The sequence below is a fragment of the Ornithodoros turicata genome, chromosome 2, assembly GCF_037126465.1.
Source record: "Ornithodoros turicata isolate Travis chromosome 2, ASM3712646v1, whole genome shotgun sequence".
NCBI lineage: Eukaryota > Metazoa > Arthropoda > Arachnida > Ixodida > Argasidae > Ornithodoros > Ornithodoros turicata.
The window spans coordinates 82,904,362-82,918,468 of NC_088202.1; the positions used below are offsets into that span (position 1 = coordinate 82,904,362).

General features: G+C 48.0%; 1 protein-coding gene and 1 long non-coding RNA gene across 2 annotated transcripts; both read left to right on the plus strand.

Annotated features, from left to right (window-relative positions):
* The first annotated feature begins 6,526 nt into the window (after nucleotides 1-6,526).
* Nucleotides 6,527-9,056, plus strand: LOC135383777 (uncharacterized). Its single transcript, XM_064613108.1, has 2 exons — nucleotides 6,527-8,517; nucleotides 8,585-9,056. Exons 1-2 carry the CDS (start codon nucleotides 6,603-6,605, stop codon nucleotides 8,602-8,604), a joined length of 1,935 nt encoding a protein of 644 aa, XP_064469178.1. The 5' UTR covers nucleotides 6,527-6,602; the 3' UTR covers nucleotides 8,605-9,056.
* Nucleotides 9,057-10,730: 1,674 nt separating this feature from the next.
* LOC135383778 (uncharacterized) lies at nucleotides 10,731-11,282 on the plus strand. Its single transcript, XR_010420061.1, has 2 exons — nucleotides 10,731-10,940; nucleotides 11,066-11,282. It is a non-coding gene; the product is annotated as an uncharacterized LOC135383778 (long non-coding RNA).
* The last annotated feature ends 2,825 nt before the right edge of the window (nucleotides 11,283-14,107 follow it).

A 14,107-nucleotide genomic window follows, 5' to 3' on the forward strand; every position in this document is an offset into this window, starting at 1 on the left:
GTACGACAAGCGACTCATATCCGCGGTGATTAGAAAGAAGAAACTTAACGGGGTATTGCACTGCTTGGTTCGTTGGTTCGGATACGCCAAAGATCACGATTCTTGGGTGCCCGCCAGCGATGTCAGAAAATGAATTTTACGTGTATCTGCTCTTGAACGCCAGCATGGACCTGTACGCGTCCAACACGCTGAATGACTTCACGATCGCGTTAGATAAGCCACTACACCTGGATGATTCGTACGTCGTCGGTCTAGAGGGATTTTCCATTCCCAACAGCTTCCTGAACGTGAACCAAGCGCCTGATAACCTGATAACGCTTTCAACGGAGAAGTGGCAAACAAAACAGCTCACGTTCGAAGACACGGACACGCTATTGAATAAAATATTCCCCGAATATGGGATAGAGTGGACTTACGAGGAAGATCACTACGTGTTTAAGCTACCGTCGCGCGTGCGCTCGGCGAAACTAATCGACAGACCGCTGCATCTCGCCTTTGGAATCGTCGACATCGATGGAGATCACCCGGAGGGCGGTAAAGTACGCGCCGTCCCAAACGTGTTACCGCTCGCGGAGGAAAGAGCCGTTATGATGCGAGTTCGCCGGATGATAGTGATCAATAACAATCTAATTTTAGAACCCCGATCGCTCATTTCCGACACATTCAACGAATTCTTCAGAGCGACGAACGATACAGAATCACGGGTGGAATACAAAGACAACACTTACTCGCTTTCTCTCCCGGCGAATTTCAACTTGTCGACCGAGTTCCTGGACCTCATTCAGGTGAAGCACATCCATGTTGAAGGATCCCGGAAGCGCATCACGTGTAATCCCATAGTGAAGACGTACCGCATCCACATAAACACTCGAGAGACGGAAAGTCGGCGCATTTCACATCCACCGAATTACTACGAAACACCCGAAGCTCTCGTGAGCGCCATCCATGAGCGTCTGCAGCCGGAGGCTTCCCTCACGTACGATGCGTGGGCGAGGAAGTGTTCACTGAGCTTGCGGGAAAACGTGTCGCTTACATTATCCGATTACTTTGCGTACCTACTGGGTTTCGGCGCGAGAACCGTATTTACGGAAAACGATACGGGCGTCGACGAAGTGACCATAGATCTTCCCATTAACTGTATTATGATATACACGGATCTCGTCACGCCCTCCGTAGTGGGAAACGGGCGGCATCCGATACTGAAATTAATTCCATTCGTATACGATAGAACGAAAGAACAACTGAGTTTCAGCTTTCTACCCGTTCAGTATTTTAAGTTAGTGCAGCGCGAAATTTCCTCAATCACCGTCTCCATACGCGACGACACCGGTCGCAAGCTACCGCTACAAAATCGCGGTAGATCGACGCTGACGCTGCACTTTAAGCATGTACACTAAAGCGGTACCAATCTACGGATTTGGCGTTCCAACGGTATACAGGTCGCTCCTGTACCAGAGGGGAGGCAATTTCTTTTCTCAGCTCGGGCTTTTCGCTATTCCACTCTTTAAACGCGTATCGCCCTACTTAAAAAAGACGGCTGTTGCGGCCGCTAAGCGCGTGGCCGAAAATCTGTCGGAGGGAGAGCCTTTCCGAAGTGCGCTTAAAAGATCGGCGAAAGATACGGGCCGTGAAATTCTCCGCGACCTCGGATAGGCTGGCGGGCGAAGAAAGAGGAGAAAACCGAATGTCTTCGACGGCATAAATCACACTGGTTGCGCGACCACAATTTAGTTGCGAGATGGACACGATTAACGTCGTACATCCCGACACTCCTCTGTTGGATAAGTCGGAAACACAGTTATTTTCCGTGCCGGGAACGCAGTGGCATATACTGAAAGGGGAATATGAGGTATTCTACCCGGTCGCTGACATATCCTCCGTCATAGAGTTCCAGCTTTCGAATTTGGGGCACCACTATCTCGATTTGAACTCTGCGTACATAGCGACGAAAGTCCGCATCGTACGTGACGATGGTTCGCTACCGGAAACACAGGCTGGCGATCGGACGACCTACGACGAGGTCTACCCCATCAACGCGTTCGCCAGCTCGCTTTTCAAGAACGTAGCCGTCTTCTTGAATCAGACCATGATTACGAATAATGATTTGTATAGCTATAGAAGCTACCTGGATATTTTGCTTCACGCCAGCACCACGGAGCAAAATACCGTGCATAAAGCAGGTCTGTACACGCAAGAAGACGCGCGTCAATCGGAAAACAACATTCGCGCTCGTGGACCGACCGAACGATACAACCTCACACGTGGCGGCAAGACCATCGACCTGGTTTCCAAGATCAATTCGGACGTTTTCGTGCAGCCTAAGCTACTCATATCAGGAGTGGAAATTAGGCTTGTTTTTTATCAAGGCTCCGACGCGTTCCGCATTATGGAGACCGATCAGGAGCAGAACACGCATAAAGTGGAAATCATGAGTGCCACCTTGTACATAAAGAAAATCACCGTGTCTCCCAGCCTATTCCTCGGACACGAAACGGAATTGCAGCAGCGCAAGGCTCTCTACACACTGGCCGGAAGTGAATCGCGTATTCGTTCGCTACCAGTTGGCAACCTGGATGCATGCCTGGAAGATTTATTTCCAGAGAAGATACCGTCTAAGGTGGTGGTCACATTCGTGCCCACCCTAGCCTACCAGGGAGCATTCAATCGGGACCCGTACCGATTTGTGAACTGCGACATTGAGTCGGCGACGCTCACCGTGAACGGGATGCAGCGAATAGACACGTTCGACTTCAACAATAACCTGAACCACCGAAGCTACTTCAACCTCCTGGAGCAGCTGTGTGAGAAGCACGTCTCCTACGAATACGACCACTACGTTGGAAACAAGTTCCTACTGTACTACGACCTGGATCCCGATCAATCATCCGTCCACCTGTCACCGATCAGGCGTGGAAACGTTCGTCTGCAACTCAAGTTCCGACGTGCCTTGGCCGAACCCACGACCGTATTGATACTGTGCGAGAGTGTGCGAATTATGTCCATCGATAAGAACAGGAACGTCACACTGGATTAGCGATGTTCGAGCAAGATATCGAGCGACTCCTGAAGTACAACGATTACACTTCGGCACTCTTCCGCGGTGTATACTCTCGAGACGACCGTCTGCCCGCGCTGGATAGACCGGGTATAATCGTGGTGAACACCGATCGGCGACAGCAGGCTGGGGAGCACTGGATTCTGTACGCGAAAATGAAGGATGACCTCATCTACTTTGATTCCTTCGGATTGCCGCCCATCGAACCCGAGTTGAAACGCCTCGCCGTCGACGAATATAATGATGTCTGTATTCAAAGCCTGTATTCTCCAATGTGTGGTGTGTACTGTTGTATCGTGGCGACATTGTTGGCGAAAGGGAAATCACTGAAGAGCATTGTATCCCTGTTTTCCGATAATCTCGCCGCTAATGACCTAAAATCAATAAAGCTGCTAGAAAAGTTGTTTGTCGCTTAAAAACGCCTGGTGTCCTTTATTCTCTATAGCTCCCCCACAAACTATACTTGCTTAGTCAATGAATACACGCTAGAGCTCCCTATCATATCATTCTATCAATAGAGCTTCCCATCATATCAGCCTATCTTCCTAATCCATCACAACAACACAACATTTAAAATCAGAAATACATGTATTTTTATTTTACTGCTGACTCCATATGGGACGCGGACTTTCGCTCGTCTCGCGGTCACTTCTTCTTCGCGTGAGTAAAGATGATGTCGGGCGATGCGACTCTTTTACCATCCCTGAATCTCTCCTTCTTCTCTAGTTTCAGATCTGGTAATTCTCGCATTTCTTGCAAATCTTCATCCGTGAGTCGCTTAGAACGACTGGGTAGGTACACCTTTACGCGTTTATCGTTGTCCATCAGGAGTTCCACGTACACGGACTCCCCATAGATAGTGTCCACTTTGCGCAAGTCCAACACGTCGAGCTTTTCGTTGTTCGGAACAGTGCTCATTTTCTGAATGTCCCCATCACCGGGTTTCTTTAGTTTATCCAGCTTCTCGAAAATAGATGACATATCTCTCAGTGCAAGTTTCTACGCACGCCAAATGAAGTGAAAATGAGGACAACTATTACCTAACTTTCCTCATCTTGAAGTCAACAGTGAAACATACCTTTCTCGTTGTGCGCTTCACCGGGAGTCGACCGACGGCTTCACAGGCCTCAAATGAGTTGTATATATCGCAACTTTTATATAAAGCACCCCTGGAGGAGCACAAGGGTGGTGCGATTCTGTTTACACAATCACTCAGGAACAGCATGTGATATATGATGCGCGCGCGAAAGACATTTGGAACTTCTTGGAAACTGCATAAGCGAACCCTTTGTTTTTGGTTACAGAAAGCTTGTTTCAGCAATGAGCAGGTGGGCTCATAGGGATATTTTCCTTCAGATAGACTTGTCTCATCAAGCACAACAGTTTACGTTTGGTTTTAATACGCGTGGCCTCGGAAAACATGATTTACGAGGTGACCCAGTTTCTCGGAGAAACCTCGAAACATTTTTTTTTTTCGCTAGGGCCCGCCAGGATGGGTGGAAGTGCGTTTTTGATATTAAACAGATGGCACAGATGAACAGATGGAATAAAACAAAGCTCACCGTTCTATAGTATAAACTCATTTCGGCCATGAAGCGCATTTTGATATAAAACAGGCGGCCCCAACGTGTTGGAACATGCAACCGACTCAAGGTGACCCAATTTCTCGGAGAAGACCTATTTACATTACCCTGACGCAACATTTTCTTCGACGGTGAATGCTCACCATTGCGGCTGCGCGCGTTCTGATATTAAACAGATGGCCCCAACGCGGCCTCATCCTCGAGGTGCCACATGATTTACGACCGCGTGGAAACAAGCGAGCCCCCACGTGTTGGCGCATGTAGCGTGGATGCTAGGTTTATAAGCGGCGCGATCGCCTCACGGAGGGAACAGTCTGCTTTCACTCGCTTCACAAGTAAGTTATTCCCTCCTTTACTTGTTGCACGTTTCTTACGGATCCGCGTTTATTTTCAGTGCCTCGGTGTGTGTTCTGCTTTTTTGATCCTCACGATATCGAGGATGAATCGGACGACGACGATTCTCGGGACGGCGCACCTCCTACACTGTCTGCTCATGTGATGCGATCGCACCCCGACGTGGAAACACCCTTCCTGCCCTTCTTCCAGACTAACGCCCCATTTAGAGGTATCGTCAAAAGATTCACGCTATTGGCATCATCTGTTCACGATCAGGGAGTAGAGGATTTGCGACAATATTTAATGAGTCACTTTCACGATATGCTCGCCATATTGAGAGCGCAAAGAATACCCTTTAGGTCTTGCATTTGTTCCGATGTTTTAATGGTGAAGGAAACTCGGGGGGAGCCCACTTTATGGCGTTTGCTCGCGAAGTCCACAGCGACGGAGCCGTCGCGAATACCCTGATGGACGCGATTCAGGAGTCCACGGGGCGCGTCAAAAATTATCAGCGGGAAGGGAGCGGGTTCGTGTCCACCGACGTCCAAAACGTTCAAATATGCATTTCTGAAGTGAAAACTAAAAAATTCGGATGCAAAGGGGCACTTCCCGATCATTTGGCTAAACGCAGGAACGTGCTAACGAATATTCATTTACCAGCACATAAGGAGGGTGAGTGTTTTAAATACAATACGCTCGCCCTCCTGCACCAGCAGGAAAGTAATTCGTGGAAAAAATGTGAAAACTATGCCGCGGAGTACTGGTGGCCTAGTCGCTTCCCCGTTTCCTACTCTGATCTGGACGAATTCGAAGACAAAAACAAGCTATCCGTGTACGTATACGAGTACGTCGATCAGGGAGTGCACGTGTCGCGATCCCCAAAACTCGAGTATGAAAAGAAAATTCACTTATTGGCTGTAGATGAACATTTTTTCGGAATCAAGTCTCTGGAGCGGTTACTGATGAGAGACAACAGGCGTTTCGTATGCGAGCGTTGCACGCGCTCTTTTAACAAGGAAGAGAGCATGGCGAAACATCGTCGCCTGTGCGCGGACGTAAAAAAAATTATATTGGAATTTTGTGAACCGGGCAAAACCTTTGTAGAATTTACTAAAATACAGTACCAGCAGTAGTATAACTACGTCGTCTCGTTGGACACGGAGAGCGTACTCGCGCCCAGTGGTGTTGGCGTGCAGCATCACGTCACCTCGAGCTTCTGTGTCGTGCTCGTACGCACCCACGACTCGAAGGTGATGCGCATCAGGACGCACCACGGTGAAGATTCCGCGAGGCAGTGCGTCAGAGCTTTGATGGAAATGCGGGACGAGATGATCGTCCTGAACGCGTGCCCCGCGGAAATGGTGCTGAATGATGAGCAACGAGCACGGCACAGAGCTGCCACCCACTGCGCGTACTGCGGGCGGGAGTTCGCGCAAGATCTACCCCGTGTCCGACACCACGACCATTCCAAGCGTTGTACTGCCGGCGAGACAAATTACATCGCGACGCTGTGCAACCCCTGTAACGTGGCGTGCACGACGCGGGAAAAACTGCCCATCATGGCCTGACTACTGTGGGAATTTCACCTTCTCGAGTGGAAGCGAGCTCCCTTCATCGTGGCCAGTTCCATGGAAAAAATCCGATCGTTCGAAATTGGCACCTTCCTATTCAGAGATACCATGCAGTACCTAAATTCGTCGCTGGGAGAGCTCGTGGAAACCGTCAAATCCATGGGGGGCGCAGAGGCATTCCAATGCCTGAAGCAGCTATTTGGAGACGACTACGAAATTTTGCTTCGTAAAGGTGTATTCTCGTACAGCCACGTTAGCTCGTTCGCGGTCTACGACGAATTGGCTCTGCCGGCAAAATCCGCCTTCCGAAACGATATGACGGGGGAGGGTATAAGCGACGAAGACTATCAGTACGCGCTGCACGTATTTGAACGTTTTGGATGCTCGAATCTGAGGGATTATAATGCATTGTACCTGAAAACGGATGCCCTGTTACATGCTGACGTAATGCAGCACTTCAAGCGCCTGTGCTACGACGCGCGCAGATTGGAATTGCTTCATTGTGTTTTGCTGGCATCCTATTCGTGGCAGTGCACTCTAAATTACACGCGTGCAAAATTGGAGCTGATCATCGACGAGGACATGTACCGGACCATCGAATCGGGTGTTAGAGGCGGACTCTGTCAGGCGAGCAGGCGTCATTTACGGGCTAACAACCCGCTGTGCAGTGGCTACGATCCCGATAAAGAGGAGGTGTACATATCGTACGTAGATTGCAACAATCTTTACGGATTCAGTATGATAAAGCACCTCCCCGTCGGCGATTTCGAATGGGTCGAGGATTTTAGCTCCGTGGATTTTATGCGTCATCCCACAGATTCGGACGTGGGATACGAGTACGTGTGCGATTTGCAGTATCCAAAATCTATCCACGCCCTGACGCGGTACTTCCCCCTGGCTCCCGAGAAGGCTGTCGTTCCGAAGGAATGGCTCTCACCATTCCAGCGAGGGCTCCTCGAAGAGTTAATGTATCAGCCGGCGAACAGCAAAAAGCTGCTGCTCACGTGCAAGGACAATGTCGAGTACGTCGTTCATTACGCGCTGCTCGCGCTCTATTGTAGACTGGGCATGCGGGTGACAAAAATTCACAGAATTCTAAAATTTCATCAGGCACCATTCCTGCGTCCCTACATTGAGGACAATGTTGCCAGACGCGTCGCATCGACCACGACGTTCGAGAAAAATTTCTATAAAATCCCAAATAATGCGGTCTTCGGGCGTACGTTGCTAAATAAATTTAATATGCGGGACATTCGAGTAGCCTTCGATGAGGAGACGGCGAGTCGCCTCGGGAGTCGCCTTGGGAGTCAGGTGGAATGCACACGAATGGAAATTTTATCCCCCGATTGGGTCATGTACGAAATGCGCAAGAGAAAAGTGCGATGCGATTTCCCCCTGCAGATTGGCTTCACGATTTTAGAACTGAGTAAGTTAACCATGTACTCGTTCTATTATGAAACCCTGTTGAGTAAGCTCACTTGTCCGGTGATTACCTGCTACTTTGACACGGACTCTCTGATCCTCGGCCTATTCTGCAAGGACTACGAAGATCAGTTACGTGCGATCGCCGACGACCATTTAGACTTGTCTTCCTTCGATCGTGATCATCCACTGTACAGCGAGAGGAATCGCGGTAGACTTGGCGCGTTCAAAAGTGAAACGTGTAGCGTACCCATTGAGGAAGTAGTATGCTTGAAAGCTAAAATGTATTCCATCAAATTAGCCGGGGCAAAACAGATTGCAAGAGCTAAAGGGGTCAAAAAGAACATTGTGCGCAAACACCTCCTCCATGATACGTACCGCGATACCCTATTCAAGCACGCTAGCGTATCGCACGAACAGGTGTCAATAGTGGGAAAGAAACAGTGCATGTACACCATCAGAAATGTGAAAAGAAGTCTGATGGCGTACGACGACAAACGATATCTCTACAATGACGTAGACTCCTACCCGTACGGAAGCTGCGAATATGGTAAGCTCGAGTGGATAACGTAGATAGCGGGATTTCACCCGGCATTCTCTCCCCCGCCGCCGCACAGATAATGCAGTAGATGAGTAGGAGTAGCATCATTTGACCTGCGTCACTTGAAGGATGTGGCACCTCGTTCTCTTCTCGCTCGTCTCGTGCGCGCTGGCGCTGGACACTGGCGCTGGACACTGGCGCTGGACGCCGGCGCTGGACGCCGGCAACTGTACGGCGAGCATCAAGCTCGAGAAGGATCAGCACACGTACGCGCACGAATGCCCCGGCGACATCTTGGCCATCAGAGAGTGGCACGAGGTGCATATGCGATCCGGCATTAACCTGGACAGGAACGCTACTGGATCGTTGCGTACGTGCCTTCACTCGCTGGACGTGAGCGACAGCTACGAAGATATCCAGTGCACGCGGAAGTGCCAACTCACGGAGGACGAAATTTTTCTCAGCCGCTGTCCCGGAGACGTCTACATGATCCGTCACTTCCGTGGAACCACGCCCAGCATCAAAGGAATCAACCTCTCCAAGACTGCCCTGCTTTTCCTCAAACATGTACTCAATAAACGTTGAAAGGTATTTTTTTCCCTGTCTGTTCGATCTCATAGAGCTATCTGAGATAGGTTAGAACCATCTGAAGCCGCCGCCGAGCGGTCCGCGCACCATCTGGCGGGCGCCGGTGAAGGCTAGGCCACCCGCTAGCCCGGGTAAGTTTGAACATCTGAGATAGGGCCGCGGCGGGGTCGCCGCCGTCCGGCGGGCGCTAATGAAGGCTATGTTCAGCGGGCCCCAATCAGTGGACCTGGAACGGGCCAATCGGTGGCGGCGGCGGCGGCGGCCAATCAGAGAGGGGGCTGGGAGAGTGATCAGTAGGCTTAGAATGGACCAATCAGTGGAGCCAGTTAATTAGCGCGCCGGGGCGTGCACCAATCAGCGTGAAGCAGGGGGCGGAGTCAAGTAATGAACATAAAAGGGGCGGAGCTATGGTGAACCAATCAACGCGCGATCAGTAGGTTTAGCGCGGTGGCCAATCAACGTGAAGTGGGAGGGTGGAGCCAACCCAGCAAACCATCAATATCCCACAGACCTCCCAAATTGGTCTCACACGTCACAGATGTCACGCGTATCCTCACAACGTCCGCTGTATATCCACCATGAGACGTCACAAATATCCCCCAGTGAATATTCTGTGGATATACTACGAATATCACAACAATGACATTTCTTTACCCTACAAGGATTTATTGTGTCGATAACAGCCATTTCCAGCATTCTCAGACGTGGCAATTTCTCACTTTTTCCTCATAATAACAATATTGATTTTATGCCCTCATATCCATACATTTTCTAATCATATTTGTAACGACTCATCACGTATCGCACCATAGTCAATAAACAAAAGAGAGGGAGAAAAAAACATATTTTACCTTTTCCACGGGAATTATAATGATCGGTCACGTATGTTCAGGGATATAACAAGAATGAAGTTCCCAACAAGCGCGAGCCGAAGCGTAACGTCTGCCTCATCGCCATCGACATTCCCCAACGCCCCAACCGCCGTTTCAAACAGGCGAGGCGCGTCGTCGTACCGGTTCGGTAGGATATGACATGTTACACGGAAGGGTCTTTGGAACCTCAGCATCATGCGTATTTTGTACTGGAATCTCGGGAGCATCGAGGCAGTACTGGCCAGTACGTCGAACAACTACGTTGTGCATAACAACGATTGCCGTGGTGTGCGAGAGCTAGCGTTCCTTTGTTCTCCGGCTTTGCAGTTAAGGTGAGTTCGTTCTTCCTTTTGCCCCACTTAAGATTTGTGCGTTGTTCTTTTTTTTCAACAACCACATGTTGTAGATGTGTGGAGCAATGACAGCTTTGTATCTGGGTAAACAGCTGTAGTTTGCTTTACCTGCAGAGTCTGGTGCGTATCACTGACGAACTTATGCGAACGGCGGTACTGTGTGAGATTGTGTGTGTACAGCTACAACGTGCAAGTCCAATTCTTCACATCTCTTTGATTCAGGATTTGATTGGGAATGATGAAAGCAATGGTGAAGCAAATTCTATTAACTATGCGCAGCCTGCTAGTAGATAAGCTTGGCTCAGCTACAGTTGTCTTTCATATAAAGGATAGCAGTTATGTTTTCACGTTCGACTGCACTGTTTTTCAAAGTTCCTTGTTTTTTGCATGACCGCTTAATTTTCTTAAATGTCACATGGACGCGATGTGACTCTAGATTAATAAAACATGACTGTTTTACAGTATCCACACACAACCATGGATAGCCTCACACATGTGTAAAGTTACTGGTGTCTCTACAACACTGAAGAGCCAGGCATAAACCGGAAGACGTCGCTTGGGTCTGCCAGTGATTAGGCTGCTTCCGCATGTAACCATCTATACTGCATGAGAAACTGCGGTAAGTCACTGTCTTGCATTTGTTCCCACTTTTTGCAGAGTGTCTGTTCTTTACGCCTATTTATGGCAGTGTTTGAGCTGCTATCCCAATAGATGGAATTAACTATGTTATTGATTATCTTTCAGGGATGACGGTTGCGAAGTGGCGTAGCAATCACGTGAATATTATTATGACCATTATTGTCTTATTATGCGTCTTATCCGTGTCACCCTATATTGTTAATAATTAGCCTATTTATGTTGTAATATCATATTTTGTACTATTAGAAAGAGCGTTTCTTACAGTGCATGTAACATCACTGTACTTGGTTTGTGTTCAATAAACAAGAGTTCGTTGGTACGATGTTCTCTGTTGCAGAGTGGTATTTTCCGTAGAATAAGTAAAAATTGCAAAAAAAGCTACAAAATACAATAATAATAATACGTCCTGTATATGTCCTCTATATGTCCAAATATCCCTGACAGACATTCCTGGAACCTTCCCTGGATCAGCAAATGTGGAAGAAATACGGGTCCTCTGTCTGTCCCAGAGACGTCAACGGGCTATTCAGCCTAGTCCCTGGGATATCCCAAAATCCCAAGTGGGATATCGTGTGGACGTTTCTGAGACATATATTGTTTACTGGGAAGTAATTAGCATAAAGGGGTGGAGCTACGGTAAACCAATCAATGCTCAGTAGGCTTAGCATGAGCCAATCAGCGTGAAGTGGGGGCGGAGCTAAGCCGACTAATTAGCATAAAGGAGCTACGGTCAACCAATCGACGATCAGTGGGGCTTAGCGTGGGCCAATCAACGTGAAGTGGGCGGAGCTAATAGCGACCGATCAGATGGCTTTGGATTTGGCTTGTAATGAATTACAAGTGGATTGTGTTGGCTTAGAACTGGATTGTGTTGGCTTAGAATCGGCCATCTTGGATTAGAAAAAGGATGTCATTATAGCGCACGGTTCTTATGCCGCTCGGTTCTTATGCCGCTCCAATATTATGCAGTCTATCTCTATACTACTTACGTATGCAAAGGCGATAGCGTACAAAGCACTAAAACTATCTGATAGTGAGCTTTAGCGCATTGTACAGTATCTTCTTTGCGCACGTAAAGGATAGCGTTGTTGGTTCTGTGCACCAGGAAAACATAGAGAGCTCCGCGCATTGCGCAGGACCACCACACTATCCCTTACGTATGCAAAGGCGATAGCGTACGATGCACTAAAACGCGTGTTATCGTGTGTTTTAGTACACCAGAAGAATTGTCGCTAAACCTCGCTAATAGCGAGTTTTAGTACATCGGAAGAACTCTATGAAAACGGTACGATAAAGGAAGTTATCATATCCAGGCTTAGAAGTGTGATGCTATCCGCTTCAAAGAAACAGGGCGATTGGCTTATCATGCAATATGCTAGGAAGTTCCAGCCGCTCTTCGTACAGAGCTTAAAATAAACCTTTACATGATATTATCACGATGCTGATGAACAGACCGCAGGCGTTGTACAGCAGGTGCTCACATAGCTTCCATTGCTTGATACCCGCGTGCTTTAACTGTGGTTCGATCAATCTGAAGATTAAAAGATAAGATATTGTGCGCTTTGGGGGATCTTAGAGGCAGCGTTGCTTCCTCTTACATCTCTCTGAAGCACCGATAAGCGATAACTGTACGAGGGCGTTGTATGTTTTCTCATTGATATTTTACTGGTGAACTAAAGGTGACACGGTTCTATCGCAACACGTTAAAGGGACTCTGACCAGAAACTGTGGGAGCTCTTTCGTACCTGTAGTCGATAAAGCACCCAACAAGGACTCTCCATGCGAAAATTCACGCATTAAAACCCCACGGTTTCTCTAAACTCGAATTTTAAACATTCGACTTCATCCGAGTGCAGCACGCCTAGCGTCAAACCGAGAAAACATACGTTTATATAGAATATCCACCGCGGTCCACCATCAAGATGACGTCAACACGGGGGCCACTCGTAACACCCACAATTGGCTCAAACGCGTCACGTGGTCACGCAATATCTGTCAATTTCCTTCGTGAAATGGCATTTCTACGTTAATATGTTTTTGTTACAGAGCCTCAAAAAGAAAAATATACCCTGCATTTATCACCTGCAACAGTTTCTAGGATTTTCTTTTCAATCTGTACACGGCGTCCGATATATGCTTCCGTATCCGGTCAGCTGTAATGGATGCCGTATGCCGAGCTTGCGAACTGCGAACTTGTGTGACTCCCCGTTCATCCTCTTTGTTCGGGTCATTGGGTTGGGGTTGGTGTTGGAGTTGGTCACCATATTCTGAACGTTTCACCTATCGTTGCGGTGTACTGTTCTTGATCTGCTGCGAAGCGACGAACCGCAACGGCAGTCACTCGCCTCAGCGAACTTCTGTCTGCTGCATCTCAAAGGAGCATGGGGACCTGATAATACCTTCAACTAAAGAAACCAAATGTGCTCTCGTGTGGTCCTGACGGAAAAGTAGTATCAACAAGGTTAGCACATTTATTTTTCAGTTCCAAGTCTACGTACTGAAAACCATGCAGGTGCAGTCGATCATTCTCGTAGCTGTTGTGTAACGCGTATGCTTTCTTACATATCCCACAGAACCCTCCACTTTTTCGACCAAGTTATCGTTATGAGATCCTTCTGATGGCTTCTTACTAGGCTATGCCGCTCCGAAGCATTGAGATGACGAAGCGTCGTGGTAGCTGCACCTCTGCCTTCGAAAGATGAATCAGTCATTCCACACTGTGCTTACTGGCTTTGTGTAGAGTCTGGCAAATCCGACAGACTTGGACTGCCTTTTTCAAGAAAGTTTGAAATGTAAGTATGTGCATATTGGTTTCACATATCCACCACATATTGAGCGTGTGTATGATTGTACTTTATATGCTACAGCGTATCAGCGTACATTATTATTCAACACGTAGTGTGGCAAACTCGACATCAGTCACACAAAGCCAACAATTGCCTTTTCTTCAATTGCTTATTTTTATCATATCATGTTTTTGTCTATATCTCAATTTACCAACCAACAAAGTATATTATTTTAGTATAATCGTCTGATATTTAACAAGTCACAGTTTTACCATGGTTTTGGCACACTATAGCCCGAGTTGCTTATGCGTCATTAAATTGAATCATCGTCATCTTCAACTGCCATTATTCAATTGAAGTG

Excerpts from the sequence above, each read along its gene's own strand:
- LOC135383777 (XM_064613108.1), top strand. The coding sequence starts at position 6,603 with ATGGAAAAAATCCGATCGTTCGAAATTGGCACCTTCCTATTCAGAGAT. Across the intron at positions 8,518-8,584 it reads GTACGGAAGCTGCGAATATG|ATAATGCAGTAGATGAGTAG; the intron begins GTAAGCTCGAGT and ends GCCGCCGCACAG.